General features: G+C 40.6%; 2 protein-coding genes across 6 annotated transcripts in view; one reads left to right on the top strand and one right to left on the bottom strand.

Annotated features, from left to right (window-relative positions):
- NUP58 (nucleoporin 58) overlaps positions 1-3,308 on the bottom strand; it is a 50,202-nt gene extending 46,894 nt beyond the window's left edge. The window contains exon 1 of one of the 4 annotated variants that reach the window (XM_033104062.1): positions 1,619-3,308. In XM_033104062.1, the coding sequence (XP_032959953.1) occupies positions 1,619-1,725 (107 nt within the window). In that variant the 5' untranslated portion in view covers positions 1,726-3,308. The remainder of the gene's footprint in view (positions 1-1,618) is intronic. The other 3 variants (XM_033104063.1, XM_033104064.1, XM_033104065.1) reach the window with 3 other exon arrangements.
- A 7,041-nt stretch (positions 3,309-10,349) lies between these two features.
- MTMR6 (myotubularin related protein 6) overlaps positions 10,350-19,564 on the top strand; it is a 35,203-nt gene continuing 25,988 nt past the window's right edge. Inside the window, exon 1 of one of the 2 annotated variants that reach the window (XM_033104750.1) lies at positions 10,350-10,549. In XM_033104750.1, the coding sequence (XP_032960641.1) occupies positions 10,526-10,549 (24 nt within the window). In that variant the 5' untranslated portion in view covers positions 10,350-10,525. Of the gene's footprint in view, positions 10,550-17,948; positions 18,072-19,564 lie in introns of those variants that run through there. The other variant, XM_033104751.1, reaches the window with a different exon arrangement.

The following is a 19,564-nucleotide window of genomic DNA, read 5'->3' as shown; positions in this document are numbered from 1 at the left end:
GTGTATCACATGAGATACCGGTAAGTATCTTTCTCTGAAACATTGTTACTTGTGTTCCTGAACTGGGTGACAACATGTTATTTTTTACAATGGGTCTGGACCACTGAATTGGAGCAAACTGAAACGATGGGCTCAGGATGAGCCAGCCTAAGAGGTTCCAGCTTATTTGGGTCTTGTGGACCGTAGCAAGATTTATTTTTACTTCATTCCAATGATAGTGGAAAATCATTGGAGAGGCAATGCGAACTTAAAATAAATCAACCTGGCTACAATGTAGTAAAAAAAGAGAGACATAAAAGTAGATTTTTGAGACAGCAACTGGGATTTCATTGAACTAATCTAAGTAGAAGATGATGGAAGTAGTTCTCATTTCACAAGAGAAAGGTCACTGGTTGAAAACCTGGCAGGAATCTTAAGTACTTTCATAAGAACATAAGCTTCATAAGAACATAAGCTTCAGGAGAGTAGGACTCCTACTTATCTTACCACCTACTACAGAGCCTACTACATAGAAGTGTGTCCAATAAGTATTTGTTCCACAAATGACAAGACCTTGCAACAGGGTGGTAGCATTGGAAATGAAGCAAATATAAAATGAAGAATTCAAATTATCAGGCCTCGCTGATTAAGTGTGTGGAGTGAGAGAAAAGGAGGTATTAAGGAAAACTTCCAGATTTCTGACTTGACTGTGTACTCTGTGGTTCCCACCTCCCTTTTAAATACAGATAATGCTGAAGGTATTTTTGTCTCTTTAATCTACAACCACATTCTTAAAGCCTCACAAGATATCTTGTAACTCATCCTATGATTTAATGAACTCCTCCACCTTTATCTTCGAAATATTTAGTTCTAAAGTTTAAATCTGTCATCGCTAAAATGATCTTTAACTATTTTAATTGCCTCTTTCTGGACTTCTGCTAACCAAATTTTTGTCACCACTTAGGGTGTAGCAGATTACACACAAACGATGAATGTCACCTACGTTTTGCAATTTAATCAAGGCAATGTAAGTCATTAATACACAACATCCCCACTTTACTAACTTGCATACTGTCCAAAATTATCACCAATAAATGCTGTAAAACGTATTTAAAACAAATAAACAAAAAGGACAGAGGGTCCCATGAGGCACAAAGACTTGAAAGCTCGTTAACTACAAAATCTTTAATGCACTGTAGTGTCTAAAACCGTATATCCTGCAATGGAATCTGAATTATCAGGGAGAAACTTTGATTTGTCCTCCTTCAAATTTTCTATTAATTGTGTTTTCCAAAACCCCACACAACAAGCTACAATTTCATTCATTCGCTCAACATTCATTCTGTGCCTAAGACTGACGAATTTGCTAGGACTCGGATGTCAACTCCCAGCCAGATCTCACTCGGTAGGAACAATATACGAACCATCGCGGGTTCTGGGGACCTCACAACACAGAGACCATCCACGCTCCTCTCAACCAGGCCGTCTGTCGGGCCCGAGCTGGGAAGCGAGCGCGGAGGCCTACGAAGCTGGCGCGAGGCAATTCTTTTTCTCCAAGCCAGCGGGAAGAGAGGCGGGACCACCCCGCGAGGGCCTCGCGGGGAGGACCCGGGCCCGGAAGGAGAGGAAGTGCGGTTACCTAGACGCCCCTGTCCCGAAGGAGAAACCGCCGCCTGTGCCGGTCCCGCCGGCGGCCACGGTGCTGGAGCCCAGTGTGCCGGTCCCGAAGGAGAACCCCGTCGACATGACTGCCCGGGGCTCAGCGCCGTCAGCAAGCGGAAAGGAGTCTGGGACGCTCTTCTCGCCTCAAAGCCGAGGCGGGCCGCACAGCATCGCTCTCGCCCAGCCCGGACCTGCCCGGCGGGAACCTCAAACCCCAGCAGCCGCGAAGATGAGGCCTGGGTGGGCGGAGCAATCACTCATGAGCACCTTCCGGCGCTGGGCGCGCGCACGCAGCCCACCGGAAGCGAGACCGCCGTGCAGGGAACCCTGGGATGCGGGGTGGGGTCGACGTGTCGCGCAGAGCACCCTGGGAGAAGGCGGAGTTGGCGCTCTGCTTACTCCCTTTAGGGGAAGGCTCACAGATTTCTATACAAACGGAACCATTTCGCTTTCAATCAGCCTCTATGCTGACGTAGTCAGTACTCTATGGCTTTCGAATCTCAATTGTTGCTTATATCCTTGCTTACTGCCAAAAACGATGCGCAGAATCTCGGAGGTGAAAGGGTCCTCTTGAGTATTCCAAGCCCCTCTTACAGAAAAGGAAGCTATTTTAGTCTTTCGGTGGCTGCCACCCCTTAAAGGACGGCGAGTGTGTCTGCTTCCTGCCAGGAAATTAATCGATAATAATTAAGTCATCCGTTCAACGAAGTGAGCATCACCTTCTTGCTCCATGGCGAGCGGAGCCCGATGCCCTGACACCGAGAAAGTTGAGAAGTGCGTCCTTTTGTGGGTGGCATAGGCCGCCCTGTTCGCTGTGCTGAGCAAACAACTGGCCAAGCCCCCTGGATGTCTAAAGAACGTAGTCAAGTCTACAAAGGGTGTCAGCGTAAGAGTGTGAGACCCCGCCCGCCGCGACCGCTTCCTGCAGATTTTGCGGCGCTCCGACGCCGCCACGGTGCCACCTGCTAGAGGAACTGCAAAGTGGAAGGGATAAGAAAACTACGGAAACGAGTACAATATAAGGTGATATTTAAGTGTTCTAGGAGCAACCCTTAAACAGAAGAAAATACGGGTTCGTAGAAAAGATCCCCTCTGGCGGAAGGATCCGGAAAGACTGCCAGGCGGTGGTGCGTTTGAGATGCTGCCGTTGGAATGTGGATCTTTAATTTTCCATCAGGGATTGTTACATCGCTCCTGCAAATGGTTTTCCTACCTCCGATTTCTTCCAGTAAAATTGATCCCATAGCAACCACCAGATTTGCTTTCCTAAAACAGAATTCTCACCTCCACACTGCTTTGATAAAAAAAAACTCAGTGGTTCTAGTTTGGCACTCAGTGCCCCCCACGTGACCAATATTACTAACCTCACATCTCACAACTGCCCTTAATGTAGCACTTTGTACTGCGTTGAACTTGGGAATTGCCACCTACTATGAGCTTAATTGTGTCCCTCCAAAATTCATTCAAATCAGAGTGGTTTGAGTTGTGCCGCAGCAACCGAAAAACATCCCACAGGAGCACTGCAGAGATGGAAACTGCAATGTTTGATGAACAGTATTACAGTCTACCACATGCCTCTAAATGGTTGGTCCTTAAAGACCCTTTCTCAGACGATTTCTGTTTGTCCTGTTAGCAAAAAGAAAAGAAAACACATCTTTATGTCCTATTTAAATAAAACTCCAATGAAAGCAGTATCTGTAAGCCCAATTACTTGGTTATTAAATTGAAAAGTAGACAGTAAAATGGTAATAACATAATTTTCATGCCTATTTATGCATTTATGCCTAAAACCTATGCAGCCAGGCAAAACGATGGAGCACTGGAATTTGGCTTAACCTTCCTTACCTAGTGTGAGTGACATCCTATTGTAAAGGATGTTCCAAATATTCCTCTTTGACATTATGGAACCTGAACTATATATCAATTCTATGTGAATTACTGCTTTCCACGATGAAGCAAGTTATTCAGATTTCTAAATTCTATGGCAAGCCACTTTGCTTCCTCCTGGCTTTTTGTTTATTGTGAGAATTCTGGTAAGAAATCCCATCTTTTGCTGATTTACTGGCTATACAATGACGTTGTTAATGTCATAATCAAATTGAATTATCTGAAATGCAATAGCACTATAATTTTAATTTCGGTTTGCATTAAAATATCTAAATAGGCTTGCTTTATGGTATGCTCAGATCAGATTAACCCTTTGAGAAGTATCAGTTGAAAGGCTCTGACACAGAACGGAAGTTGCAATCTGAAGTCTATTTAAAGGGATCTGTAATATGTATGGTCTGATCCTATGAAATATCCAAGAGAAGATTATCCTTTTTATAATAACCAGTTGCCCTCTATCTTGAATTTATTCTCCGAAGGGGTCTAAAATCCCATTAAATTTTCAAAAGATCCAACAACAATAAAATTTATAGAGCAATCGATCAATAATGAAAATGTGCAAAATGTTAACAATTCGTGACTCTACAAGCAAGGTATATTTGTTGTTTAATTGTACTCTTCCAACTTTATTTTGGTATGAAATTTTTCAAAATAAAACATTAAGGGAGAAGCTAAAGCTAATACCAAAAGTTTCCAACCAAGGATCAGAATAGTAATGACCGGTTTCCCAATGAAGTTTTCACCTATAACCCAAGAAAAAAATGGAAGCAATATAGGGATTTTCCATGAAGCTAAATGTATTTGATTCAACATGTGGTCATTTATTTTGAAATGTCCTTGCTGTGGGTGAGTGTGGGGGGGCGGGAAATGAAAAAGTTGCTTCATAGTGGATAAAGATAAGATCAGGAAAAGAAACTTGGCAATGTCAAAATTAATGAAGGAAGCTATCTTGTTGCCACCAATTTTCATTTTTCCTTAAAAAAAAAAAAAATCCCACTTTTGTTTAAGGTAGCACACTAACCAGATAAATGCTTACATATCCCAGCTTCTTTTACAAGTAAATGTGGCTAATTAGATGTCAGTGGGAGACATGAGATAAGACTTCCAGTGTGACTTATTTAGAAGAGGAGGTAACTGGCATTCTCCCTTCCTACTGCCTGGAACTTAAACACGTGACTGGGTCTCCAACAGCCATCTCGGACTGTGAAGAACTTAAGAACAGAAGTCATATGCTAAGGAGGGTATAGCAGAAAAATAGTATAAATGTAAGTACTTGATGATATCATAGAGCCAGCATACCAACTCTGGTCTGCTTACCTTCACATCTCTTTCAAATGAGATAAAAATTGCCTTCTGTATTGTTCAAGCCATTATAGTTGGGTCTCTATTATTCATAGCTAAATTTAGTATATCATCTTGAGTAGGAATCCACACTAAAAGACTCATTTTTACTTGTGTTACTGCAGAAACATTTTACATGTGTTAATGAATATCCAAGATGAACCAAGGTCCAAAATATCTATAGGACTGGAATATAACAATAAAAGCAACAACAACCTGTTATCTAATTGTTTTGAAACATGCTACCAGAAAGGCAATGGTCAGCTTCTAGTCTCCAAAAAATGGGCACCAAAGAGGAAGAATTTATCTGCATTTATTCTTTTCATCATTCAAGGAAACAAGTTGCCATACCTGATGGATGCATGTATTCTGGCCACTAAACCAATGTCCACTGCTATGAAGCAGGAATACAGTCATAAGACTTTTCCATAGCATGGACGAAATTTCCCTCCAGCCTGTCCAATTCCCTGTGATGTCATCAGTTTTCCCATAACTTAGTTAGGCCTGTTTTGGTTGCAAGGAATAGAAAACTTATCAAAGTAGTTCAAGCATGAATGTGTATTTGTGAGGGAATGTGTGAAGACAGTGTTATTATGCGGATACAGGGAAGTTTCAAGAAAATCTAGAAAAAGAAATGGCCAGACCTCAGTATATCAGAAACCAAGATCTAGCTCATAAGAAATGAACTGAAAAGTGTTGTATTTCAGAGAATTGAGATTTCTAGGTCACAGCAGATCGGGGAAGAATTAATTGATTGAGTGCCCAAGGGAGAAAGATGCAGACATTCATAGATCTGCCACACAAAAATCAGTGATGCCAGATAGTAATGGGACTAGTATAGTAAGACCTGAGTCTCAGGAAGAAAACGCAGGAGTTAGCAAGCAAATGGGGAGAAGATGGAATAAGTTTGTCAAAATAGATTCCCCTTCCCCTCTGTCCCCACCTCCATCTGCACTGTTACCAAAACAGGAGTACAGGGAAAGAGGAGAACTTTGAATTAGATACAAGGGCAAATTTTTATTTATATTAGACTGTACTCTTTGACTCCTAAAAATCAGATTGTTCTAAAACCCAAGAGTGACTAGTAGTTCTCTAGGAGCTCAAGCTCCTATTTGAGGAGAGGCAGAAGGGGAGCCGACAAAGCAGGCTTGAAGGATAGCAGTGAAGAGAAAGAAAGCTGCTGCCTGCTTCACCCCGTAAGAACCCAGTGTTCATAAAGTGGTTACATAGCATAGAGCATGACTGACCACTGCATCAGCCAATGTCAATAGCAGGCACAAATAGACAGACCAGACACAGCTACCACTTGGGTAAATCATCAAGATCTACTCATTAAAGAATTCAGAGAGAAAATCACACAGGATACACAGAAAAATAATTTAAAAATTCTTTAAAACAATGAGGAGCAAGCTTTCAAGTTTTCAAATCCTGAAAGAGTGAGGGTCACATTGACCTTCTGGAAACATAATAATATGTCTCCCTCCAACAGAGCATGAAACAAGCAGTCCTGTATGTCAGCTAACCTGGATATATGCACTTCGCTAAGCCACGTGCACCTCTTCAATTGCAGGGTTATAGAAAACAATAAGATCAACATAATATGATACAGTATACAGTGCACTACAGTAAGAACAATTGTTTTATCCTTCACTCAGTCTCCCCAGTGAACACAGCCAGATCCAAATAAACTTCTGAACTCAGTGCTGAAGAATTAGAATGAGGTTCAGCAGGTATCCAGACATCTCTGGGGATAATAGGATGCATTCTGCTTAACACACACATACACATAACTATTATTTATTGAGCATTTATTGAGGCCAGCCCCCTGCTTAAGTATTTCTATACAATCATTTCATTTAACCAACACAAATAACTCAGTGGAGGAGATAATGATAAGTGCTACTGCTATTTACAGATAAGAAAACCAAGAGTTAGAGAAACTAAATAGTTTTACTAAACTCACATAGCCAGTAAGTGGCAGAAATGAAATTTGAATTCAGATAGCTTTGACTCCAGAAAGAATTCTGATCATCGACTTCATCTTCTGAAATAATACACCTGAAAATAAAGGTTGAGAAATGTAATCAAGTGAAATAGTCTTGCTTTTTTAATGATTTATGTTTATTTAAGAAGCACTCAAATTAGGAAGTATGATTGCTTTTATAATTTCCCATTAGCTGGTAATAAACATAAAAGCATCAACATTTAATTTTAAAGTATGAAACGTTTTCTCACATGACAATCATAGCATCAGACATCTCTTGTACATTTTATAGGGAAAGTAAGTGGGTTTTTTTTTTAACAGTATAAAAATTAACATGAAACATTAGGGAGAAATGATTGCAGAAAGCTCTGATTCCTCATTATTTCAAATCATCATGATTGTTTATTTAATGCTTTTTGTGTATTTGTTATTTTTGATGCAAAAAACTTCATCTTTAAATGTATGGTCAATTGAGAAAATGATATTTTATTAAAGTCATCAGTAACTAGTGACATCAGCATTTTTTTTGTGTGTGGCATATATATGGCAAAATCCATGTGGCCCCTAGAACTTGGATGATAAAGGAAATTATAAATATACACATCAAAATAAAACTAATCAAATCATAGATGTTTTAAGACTCTTCAAGAAGACAGCATGACTTCTCCCTATGTCCTGATAGGAGCTTAGATGACCGAGTGGCATACCTAAAGAAAGAACAATACCCTCAGGAGGGGAGTTGTTCAGCAATGAAGCCCAGATTAGGAATATTTAGTATATCCCTATAATAATGAGCTTTCGGGTAATCCTACCATCTAGAAATGTAAGGTTTTGTTTGTATAAATAAAAATTACAAAACACAATCACATTGAACTTACCATTCTATAGGCAGTTTATATTTCACTCAGTAATACAGCATTAACATTTTTGTTATGTAATGTTCCTCTACAGCATAATTTTTTGGGGAGAGTGAGTACCTTACAATAACAAAATAATCCTAATTCCTCTGTCCCTTTCCTTGTATTATTGCTGCCATTCATTTCACTTATATGAGTATGTATATACACACATATATATACCACAAGCATACATAATCAAATTGTTGCTATTATTATTATGAACAAGCTTATTTATTAGATCAATTAAGAATAAGAAAAATAAATTTTTGTTTTACTTTCACTTATTCCTTCTCTGATGCTCTTCCTTTCTTTATGTAGATCCAAGTTTCTGGCCTATATCATTTTCCTTCTCTCTGAAGAACTTGTTTTAACATTTCTTGCAAGACAGATCTATTGTTGAGGAACAGTGTAATGTTGGGGAACAGTGTGTTTTTCCAGGATGTCAAGTCTTTTTTTTTTTTTTCAATTTAGTTGTGGGGAGGTGCAGCTCACTGGCCCAAGTGGGAATCAAACCAGAGACCTTGGTGTTATGAGCACTGCACTCTAACCACTAAGCCAACCGGTCTCCCGAGAAAGTCTTTATTTCCCCTTCACTTTTTTTTCCCCCTTCACTTTTGAAGGATAATTTCATAGGGTACAGATTCTAGGTTGGTGGGCTTTATTCTGTCAACACTTTTAAATATGTCACTCCACTCTCTTCTTGCTTACATGGTTTCTGAAGACAAATCAGATGTAATTCTTTGCTTTTCTGTAAGTAGGGGTTTTTTTTCCCTCAGGTTTCTTCAGGATTTTTTTCTTTATCTTTGATTTTCTATAGTTTGAGAATAATATATGGCTTTTTCTGGCATTTATACTGCTTGGTGTTCTGTCAGCTTCCTGGATCTGTGGTTTGGTGAATGACATTAATTTGAGGGAAATTCTCAGCCTTTATCGCTCCAGGTATTTGTTTCTGTTCCTTCCTCTCTTCTCCTTCAGACAGTCCCACTACAGGTATGTTACACCTTTTGTAGCTGTCCCACAGTTGTTGGATATTCTTTTATTTTCAGTGGGTTTTCTCTTTGCTTTTCAGTTTGAGAGATTTTTATTGAGATATCCAGAAGCTCAGAGATTCTTTCCTCAACTATGTCCAGTCTACTAATAGACCCATCAAAAAAGGCATTCTTCATTTCTGTTGCAGTGTTTTGATCGCTAGCTTTTTTTTTTTTTTTTGGTTCTTTCTTAGGATTTCCATCTCTCTGCTTACATTGCCCATCTGTTCTTTCACATTGTCTACTTTACCCATTAGAGCCCTTACCATATAAATCGTAATTGTTTTAAATTCCCAGTCTGATAAGTCCAACATCCATGCGATGTGTGAGTCTGGTTTTGATGCTTGCTCTGTGTCTTCAAACTGTGTGTTTTGCCTTTTAGTACCTTGTAATTTTTTTTCTGGATAGTCAGACATGATGTACTGTGTAAAAGGAACTGCCCACCACTGATTCCCAAGGAACTTTCTGCTTGTGAGTTTCTACGCCGATAGTTGTGGTTCTCTGTATTCGCCTGCCCTCTATCTAATTTGGGGGGCAGTGGTTTGCCCTGTAACCTCAGTTCTCTTGTAGAACAAGAAAAGTTGGTGATGGTTTCAGTTCGTTTAGGTTTTACTTGTTAGGACATACTGCATATATTTTAATGGATGCTGATATAAAAATAAAATAAATGGAGCCACTTTAAAATGAAGTCAGAGTTGACATTCTAGAGGAAATGCCTTGCGGGTCTTATACCTTAACAAACCTTAGGAATATTAAAACAGAGCAACATAACCTTTGGACTTGTCCTAAAACAACATTGCACCTGAAAGAACTGTTTGCAAAGGTAACAAGAAAGCAGATATTATGACTACTAGACTGAAAATTAAAACCATTGTTTAGAATTAGTATCGCTGTTAGCTTATCTGCACTCATAGAAATGCCTTTCTTCTATTAATATAATTGTTTCTCTTCCCTTTCTCATAAATACCTCTTACCTTTGTCTCCTAATCTGAACACTATTCAGGGTTTCTGCCTGAATCAGTGCTTTCCAAATAACTATTTTTATTTTTTTAATTCTCAAATAAATGCTTATTTCCTCTCACTTTGGCCTCTTATTTTTAGGTTATCACTGGTATTATTAGCAGTGTATGGGTATCTCACGCATAATTAATCCCATAGTATAGGAGATTTTGATAGTTTCAGGTAAGGCTAGACTACGTATATCTGATTATTTCCTTAGAATACATTCTTGTAAGCAGAATTGAAGCTCAAACTAAAGTTAAAGTATTGAAATTTGGTGTCGTCCACCGGTAGGCTGATGGACATCAATGACATCCTGTCTCGCCCTCACCCATCAAACTCTACACAAGCATGTGCATGCGGGACCGCCCCAGAGCCCTGCTTTTCTAGTCCTTTGCCTGCTGCCCAATAGACGACCGCCTTCTGTCAGGGTTGGTGAGCCCTCCACAGGCAGGGGGCGCTGTAGGATACGCAGCGGCTCCAGCACAGCCAGGCGCCGCTCTCCCGCGGCCGAAGCTCCTCCCCGCCCTCCCACGCCCCCACGGCCGCTGCCTGGTTTGGGGAAGTGTTTCTAGGAGACGGCGCTGGCCGGCTGCGCCTGCGCGGTGGACGCTGCTGTGGGCGGGCTACGGGCGGTGGCTCTGGCCCACTGAGAATTCCTGCTGGGTCCCGGTCGCTGTCGCCGCCCGGGGTCTCTCGCCTTATGGTACGCCTGTAAGGCGGGCTGCCGCAGACGTCCCCTAGCGATGGAGCACATCCGTACGACCAAGGTAGACGCGCGCGGGAGAGCCGTTTGCTGCCGGCCCGGGTCTCACCCGGCAGAGGCGGGAGACCGTGAGAGCTCGGTTGGCCGGACGAGGGATGAGAGGACCGGTCCGGCGTGGGGGGGGGGGGACTGGCTCCGGGCCGGAGGGGCCTGCCGGGCCTCGTCTGAGAGGCAGGGGCAGTGTGGGCCAAGGGGCGTGCGGAGGCCTGTACCCACGGAGGACTCTCGTTTTCAGTCCACGGCATTGAGGTGCAGATGATTTGGGGTTAACTCCCCTGAAATTGGTCGCCGCCCTCCCAGCACTACACTTTTTTGGTCAACATTGGGGCTGCCTTTAGCTGCGGGGCCTTTCAGCTTTCCGCCACCTCAGAGACCGGAAAACCGGTGGGTCTTCAAATGAGCATAACGATGTTGTGTAAGCTTTTCCTTGTTCACGTGTCATGGTCCTGTGTCACACACAGTCTTTATGCAAGTTTTGGAGGAGCTGAGATGCGCAGTCGGCACCACCTTACTTTATTGTCTCGGTCTGTGGTCACTTAGAGCTTTATTGACTTGAGGGTCCGTAGAGGAGTTCCCGAGAAGGGAACACTGTCATGCCGTATTTTAAAGTGTCTGATGGCACTGTTCTTCAGTGGAGCTTATTAAATTCCAGGCTTAATTTTTGTGTGTGAAAGGCATTTGTTTGGAGAACGTATATTCTTATGATTCCGTTACAAATGGTAAAACTGAAGGAAATGACATCAAACTATTACCAGATTCCTTTACCAACAACATTTAAGTGAGACTTGGACTTTGGGAGGGAGAAGACATAGGGGCCAGCAGAACTGAAGACCTTGAGTTTAAGACCCGCTGTGAATCTTGACTCTTCCTACTTTGCTGAAAGCCTCAGTTAATTGCTCCTCATCCTGGAGTTACCGTTCATTTAGGAAAATAGCAGACGTGTGTCATCTTCCTTTGTTCCACGGAGAATTCGAGAGCCGTCATTAAAATGTTTCACAAACCTTTTTAGGGTGCACATGGAGTTTTATTGTAGCTTGTTTTTAACACTGCATATACTTTATCTAACAAAATTGAAGATGCTAAAAACTAACCCCTTTTTAACAAGTTTTTTTTTTTGTTTGTTTTATGAGAAGAAAGGTAAAGTAATTCTAGAATTCAAGTTGCTGGCACCTAAAATTTGAAAATAGAAGGGTGATTAAGTAAATAAATAACCAAACTCGTAGAAGATGTAGAGGTGGAAAGGAGGACGAGAGTAGGCGTCAGATCAAGTTTTTGTCCTGGTTCCAGGCTTCCAGGTGTGTGCTGTGTAGTAGCTGCGTGCACGTGACTTCCTTCTGTACTAGCCTGAACCTCATCTTTGCACCTTTCGTGATGCTTGCTGCAGTGCATACAGGGCACACTAGCAAAACAGTAAAAGTGAACTGAGTTTCATCAGTTAGAACAAGCCCTAGTCCCAGGTGACTGGTAAGAGTGAACAGAATATTGGAAAATCTTTAGGATCCCTTGGCTTATTTTAAGCCTTTCCACTTTGAATTTATAATGAATGTATATCTTTGTTTTTATTTGTATAATCGTAGCTCCTCTTATTTCCTTAAGATTATTGCTGGTGACTTTTGCTTGGTCTCATATTCCTCTTTAACTACCAGTTGACAGACTTTTATTTAAGATTTTGTCTTACCTTTTCACAGGGGGTCCGTGCTGGTGGTTTAGTTAAGGTCCTTTTGTGACTTTTTAAAGACTAAAAGATTTCAGACTATTTTCTGTTAAAATTACTTCTCAAGTGTGCTCCTTTATTACTTTGGATTATTTTTCTGGCATTGGACCACTACTACCCTGGAATAATCTTAAGTGGGTGTATGTAGACTGCAATTAAACAAATATGTGCTGGGTATTGTACATATTACAATGTTATGTGCCAGGCACTGTACACATACTGGGTACACACCAGTGAGCACGATAGACACGAACCTCATAATGCATTCTGATAACTGTATGGAGTCTAACGTTTTCTTAAATTATAACTTATTCTTAGAAGATTGATTTGAGCATAGCCAACTTTTTGTTTCTATGATGCGTAGCCTTTACCTGGACTTAATTTGCTGCAAAAATAATTGTAAGTATTTCAACCTAAAAATGAATTGCTTTAAGTTTACTTAGCTGTTTTGAATTCTTTGTAGTTTAGGCACTATGATCAAGAATTGACTGTGAACTAGAACGATGAAGTGATTCGTTCTAGGTTCTTCAGACAGCTCTATCCTTGACCCTTGAACAACATGGGGGTTGGGAGCGCTGTGTCCTGTGCATTTGAAAATTTGTGTATAACTTTTGATTCCCCCAAAACATAACCATCCTCGGTATCCAGGGAGGATGAGTTTCAGGAACCCCGTGGTTACCAAAATCTATGGATGCTCAAGTCTCTTATATAAAATGGCATAGATCAATACATATAGTCGGCCCTCCGCATTTGCGGCCTCCCAGCCATAGAGGTGTTTATTAAAAAACATGTGCATATAAGTGGGCCTGTGCAGTTCAAACCCATGTTGTTCAAGAGTCAACTGTATTTAAAAAGTAGTAGTTACCATTTATTGAGCAACTATATGTCAAAGCAACAAACTATATAATATTATTTCACAATATTTATAATTTCAAATATGTTAGTTTATACAAAATTATCACTAATCTCTTTAATAACCCTGCCAGTTGGGGTCATCTCCATTGACAGATGAGGAAATAGGCTTAGAAAGTGTGTAATCTGCCCAGTTAGCTCAGGAGGTTTGTCTAGCTCCAAAGACTGCATAATGTCTTTTCCATTGCCTCTCTAGTTTTAATCTAATTGTAAAAATATATTAATATTAATTCAGAAATAAAGCCTAATAATTCTAAAAGCTTTGTCATTCTCAAGAAGAAGCATATAAGTAAATACTTACGTGGTATTGTTTTTTGTATTGTTTATGGTTATTGGTTTTTTTGCTTTGTTTTAGCTTACCAGAGATTTATCAGGTAAAGTATTTTAGCTGAATACCAATTAAATGGTTTTATAGTTCTGAAATTCAGGAATAGATACATCATCCTGTTTTGGTCACATTTGGTTTATTAACTGTATAGCATCAATAAAGATGTCAAGTGTGAATTTGAATTTCTGAAAGCATTTCCAAGCTGTACTTAAGACCAGTGTAGTTGTTTCCTGTCACTTTGAGCTCTAATTTTGCCAAATGAGGTAGTCTTGCCAAGAAACAATGGAAATCTGCAGAGACAGTTCTTCTTTATGCAGTCTTTCTCCTTTCCCTGCCAGGCTCCAGTGCTCTGGCTGACATCATGTATTGATGTCGAATTTTGTGCTGTTGTGAGTAGAACTTTACAGAATGAACTGGAAGGATGTTTGCCTAAGCTCTAGATGAATGACTGCTTCCTAGAGTTTGTTAAAGGATGGAATGTACAATGAAAACCTGACCCACTAGGGCTCAAAATGAGTTATTCCAAAAGTAATGCCCAGTTTGTTTTCGCTTGCTACCCTTTTTTGTCATTAAGATGTGATATCATACTAAGATTATATTAAGTACATGTTACCTGTTACAAAGAGAGAAGGAGATGCAAAGCTAAGAATGGATGAAGGTAAGGAGAAAGTTGTATTATTTCAATTGTCTTTGAAATAGGAGCCAATAGATTTTGAGGAGCATCTGAATGCTTTTCGTCACAAACTAGTAAACAGCCATTTTGATTCTCCCTTACATTACCTCATTATACAGTGAGAAAACTGAAACTTGCAGAGATTCAAATACTTTGTCTTGCCTAACTGAACAGCTAGCTAGCTGGTAGTCCTCCTAAGGAAGAGGTGGAGCTGGGAACTTGAATGCCAGTCTTTCTGATACCCGTCATGTTGCCTTAACCATTACACTCTCCTGCCTCACAGAGTAATGATCAAATCAAGAGATTTGAGTAGTGAGGTAGGTCAGTGTGAACAGGAATGGAAGGGCTGATGGATGAGAAGAACTTGGGTGGTAGGATTTTGTTTAGTAGGTACCGTGTTTCCCCGAAAATAAGGCCGAGCCAGACAATTAGCTCTAATGAGTCTTTTGGAGCAAAAATTAATGTAAGACCTGGTATTATATTATATTATATTATATTATATTATATTATATTATATTATATTATATTATGTTATACCCGGTCTTACATGGTAGTAAAATAAGACTGGGTCTTACATATTTTTTGCTCCAAAAGACGCCTTAAAGCTGATTGTCCGGCCAGGTCTTATTTTTGGGGAAACACGGTAGCTGATTATGAGGGTCTAGAATTCAGGAAAAGATCCCCAGGGAAATAGATTTCAGGGTTGTCAGTGTTTAGGTCACCATTGAAACTTCCTGTTGTGGATGAGTTTATGCAGGAAGAATATGTAGAGGCTCTGTAGAGAAAAGTGTGAAGTTTAGAGCCCCGGGGATGCTTAAAATTTAAAAAGGGGCACACAGAGGAAGGAGAGCTGGAGAGAGTATTAGGGATAAAACGGGAAGAGCTGAGTGATGGCTGGGAAGGGAACAGTCTTCCGTGTCTAATTTCCTTCTTTGCTTCCTCTTCCTCTGCCCTTCCCTCATCTGCTCCCTCCTCTTCTGCCCCCTTCTGCTTCCTCCTTTACCATGGGCCAGGCCTATCCTGTTCTAGATATTGGGGAAATGGCAGTGAATAAATCAGACAAAAATTCCTGCGTTACAAAACTTATTTTCTACTTGGGGAAGACATAACAATAAACAAAAACAATAAGTCAAATATATAATATGGTAGAAGGTGGTAAATGCTGTGGAGAGAGTGCCAGGGTGGGAGTGGGGGAGGACAGTTGTAAATAGGGTAGTTAGGGATGTCTTTACAGAGGTGGTGACACTTGAGTGCAGACCCTAAAGAGGTGAGGGAGCCAGCCATCTGTACTTGGGTGAGGGGTGGGGGAGGTGGTGGGAAGAGTCCCAGCAGGGAACAGCACGAGTGAAAATCCTCTGTTGGGCCTGCCTGGTTGGTAAGAAGTAGCAAGAAGACCGGTGTGGCTGGGCCAGAGTGAGTGAAGGAGAGCACGGCCGATTAAAGTGGGGGCGGCAAGTTACTGTAGAGCCTCGAAGGATAATGTGAAATCGTGGCTTTTACTGAGCCAGGCAGGAAGCCATTCATGGACTGTCAGCTGTGTCCAGCATGGCAGGAGAGCAGAGTAAGACAGGTCAGAAAAGGGCCCCTGGATTGAGGACCCGTTTCCTTTGGCAGTGTACGCAGCCAGAGCTGTTGTGGGAACTGGGGATATGAACAAAAACAAGATAAAAGTCTCTGCCCTTTTAATGCTTACCTTCCACTTCATAATGGATGTTCTTTCTTTGTGATAGCTAATTCTTGGCCGGATGTCGGTATTATGAGTGTGCAGTAGTGATTCTAAGAGTCTCAAATGGGTGCCTGGCTAGAGAAGCCTTCACCAGGCACTTTCTGCTTCAGTAGCCATTGCCCCGTAGTTGTCGAGTAAACACAAAGTTGGGTAGAACTTTGTGGAAGGCCATTGATCTCTTCCTGTCCCTGAGACCACTTTTCCCTCTTGGAACTAGATAAGTATCTGAATTTTCTGAATGTGCTTCTGTGTATGTGTGATTTCCTTTGTTTTTCATTTCCTGCTTGGTAACCAGCCGAAATTTGAACTTCCTGTATAAGACCATTAGGTTACCTTTTTGTGCAGGCTCATAGTTGGCAACAATTCAACTAACTGGCCTTTAAAGTAATATGGTGGCATTTTTCCATCATCGCCATCATGACCAAACCCTCCAATTTTTTCTCCGTGTTCCATTTTCTTCTTTGTTTATTCTTTCTTTTCCCATAATGTTTTTCCCCTTCCCCACTTCCTTTTTGCTGTGGTGATACCTGTAATTAAAGGATCCTAACACTGTTTCTGCAGTGCTTCAGTGCTAGTGAACTGAAATAGTTATAGTTGCTTCCTAAGTATCTGACTTAAAATATTTCCAAGAAAACACTGGGGAAAATTTGTGGCAACATCTGTAAAGTACTTTCAGTTCCTTCGTGGAAGGGGGAAATAAGAAGCTGCAGTGGGTGTTTAGAAATTGGCTAAGTCTGTAGTTTGAAATCTGTGTGCAGATGATTTTAGCGAAGAAAAAGATCCAGTTTCCTTTATTTTAAAAAATTTATCATGGGATTTGCAGCAAAGGACATAATAAACAGTCTATTTTCTCAGAAATTCTCTTATTTTCTCCAGAACTTTAGTTTCAGTACTAAATAAATATTTTGGAATTATTTCAGATTAATGATCTTTGCTATATTGAAGTAGTCATGTAATGATTTTCTATTATATTTTCTTTATTTGAATATTATTTTGCAGTTACTAAGGAAATGAACAATCCTCAGTTTATTATGGTTAAGATGGATTCTTTTTTTTCTCCCAGACTTACATTTCCTTTCAAACCGTCTTAGTGAATGGCAACCAGTCTGACAAGCTTAACATCTTTAAGAAGGCTGTTTGTCCTTCCTTCCTTCACATTGGTTTCATTATCTCGCCATGAGCCTGCTGCTTTATCGTGTGTGTTGCAGTGTAGTCAGGCCCTTATCATGTCTCTCCCAGGCACTGGTAGAAAACTTCATTAGCCTCTTACCCAGTTACCCCACCACCAGTTTTTTTCCATCTTAGCATTTTCTCCACACTGCCTTTGGAAAGATGCTCTTAAAAACCGTATCTGGTCATGGACGACTGTGCTTAACATTCTGTTTGTATCCTTTTACTTACAGCACAGATGCTCTACCTTACCAGGTGTTTCTTTTTATCAGACAAAATGTTAAGTCCCTTCCCTTTTACATTATGTCTCTTGAGAATTCTGTATTTTCTCTTTATTAATGAAGACAATTTTGTTAATTGTTGCTTTCTACACTTATATTAGGAAAGCATAGTTTTGTCCATCTATAAAGGACATTAGAAAATTGAATTTGCTTTTAAAGCTCACGTGCCTCCTCCTTCCTTTCTCCATTTGATCTTAACTAGACAGTAGTTTCACACACAGGACTGTCAGGGCTCAACTTACCTTAGCAGCTTAGCAGCAGTGGTAATTCGTTTGCGCACTTGTTTGCTTACTATTTGTCAAGCAGACTTGGAGTAAAGTATCTGACATTTATTACCTACCTTACAGCAGCCGTGGAGGGGAGATTCGATTTTTATTGAATGAATCGGTAAACTCTCTTTCCTGATACTGTATATTTATGTGTATGTTTTTCCCACGTTCTTCCAAGATGTGTGTGTGGGAGGGTGTGCGCACACGTAATGCGGTTGTATGTTTTAAGGGGCCGCTAGTAACAAGCTCTTTAAAAAAATGGCAGGACTAGATAAGCTGGGACTTTAAATGTTTGGAAAAAGAATGTGAAGATAGAGAAGGAATCTACCCTAACGTGAGTCAAGAGCAAGAGAAATTAATTTGGAGTTCAAGTTAGAAGGAATATCAGTTGCATAAGAATGACCTGGTGAATGAATTAAAAATACAGATTCTTGACGTCCGTCTTCTGAGATGGTGAGTGGAGTTGAGGTAGGGCTTGGGATTTGAACTTTTGCAAAGTTTTAGAGGTGACTCAGATAAACAGCTAAGCTTTGGAACTTGTATCTAGGTAAACAAAATGAAAGCACTGACAAAGGGCACTTCAGGTAATTTTGGATGTAGAAATTAGGGGGAATCAAGAAACAGGCTTAGAGTGCTGGGAAGAGTATTTTTACCTGAATTTCCAATCTCAATAGACACGCAGCCAGGGAGAACTATGTGGTACCCAACTCTAGAGGAAGCGTGATTTTGTCCTACTTGGGGGTTTGGGTGGGAATCGAGGACTGAGTCCACACGTGTATTTTTTCTTTTAAAGCTGACTATAACTGTATACACTATTAGTAATTTGTCTACCTTTTAAAGTTTACTCATTTATTCATAAATTATTGCATAAGTATTGACTGTTCACCTATTGTGTAGGGAAAAGGTGGCAGAGAAAAATGGGGGACAGTATAACGTTATTAAAGAAGAATTCTATGTAATGAATCCCTTGGGTGATTTCCGCAAAAGAGACCACTGATACGTTGTGGGCAACTTCTGTTTTTCCCCATGGGAAATTTCTCTGTGGCTGTTCACCGTGGTTCAGCAGACACTGATTGTGTCAGATGCTGTACTAGCCGTTAGGGAGTCAGACATAAATAAGAGACCGTCCTTGTCCTGGGTATGCGACAGCCTTAGTGGGAGAGACAGACACAGGAGCCAATACTTCCATTACAACGTAGGAACTACTCTCAAGTGGTGGAGGGGGAGATTTTTAAAATACTTAGGCTATAAATTGGTAGGAATTGGGGATTAATTGAATATTGGGGGTCAAGAAGAAGCCGTAGGGGGATTCCCAGATTTCTAGTGTGGGTGACGAGATGAAGATGGAGTAACATTAACTCAGACCAGAAATGTAGAATTAGGAACGTATTTGTGAGTGGGGGGAAATGGATTGCGTTTTCAGTGAGCTTAACTTGACTCTTCAGTCCCGCTCAGGAATCAGACCTACGAGTTATATCTGTACCAGTCCACTTGCTAGCTGTTACTAGCTGTGTGATGCTGACATATTTAACTAACCTCCCTCCCTAAGTCTCAGTTTCTGTGGGCATAGTAGCAGTACTTACCACACAGGAGATGTGAAAATTAAAAGAAAGAATGTAGGTTAAGAACTTGTTATAGTACTGGGCGTATATAATAAGACCTCAGTACTATGTGAGGAATTATATGTATAGCAGCAGACAGTTTAAACTCGAGAGAGATCAGAGCTGGACATATGGTTTTGGAATTCATTAATGTATAGGCTAAAACAATGCCAGTTGGGTAAGAGTGCCTGTAGAGAATGGAGCCCTGAGGAATAATAGTAACAAATAGGCGATGAGCAAAACAGGGTTAAAATCCTAATGAAACAGGTGTGATTGTTTTGCATGTAGAGAATTGTGTGCCTGATAGAGACTCAATTTAAAGAGCACAACAAGGGCTATTTGTGA

The sequence above is a fragment of the Rhinolophus ferrumequinum genome, chromosome 4 (genome assembly GCF_004115265.2).
Source record: "Rhinolophus ferrumequinum isolate MPI-CBG mRhiFer1 chromosome 4, mRhiFer1_v1.p, whole genome shotgun sequence".
Lineage (NCBI taxonomy): Eukaryota > Metazoa > Chordata > Mammalia > Chiroptera > Rhinolophidae > Rhinolophus > Rhinolophus ferrumequinum.
This window is presented reverse-complemented; position numbering and strand designations above follow the sequence as displayed.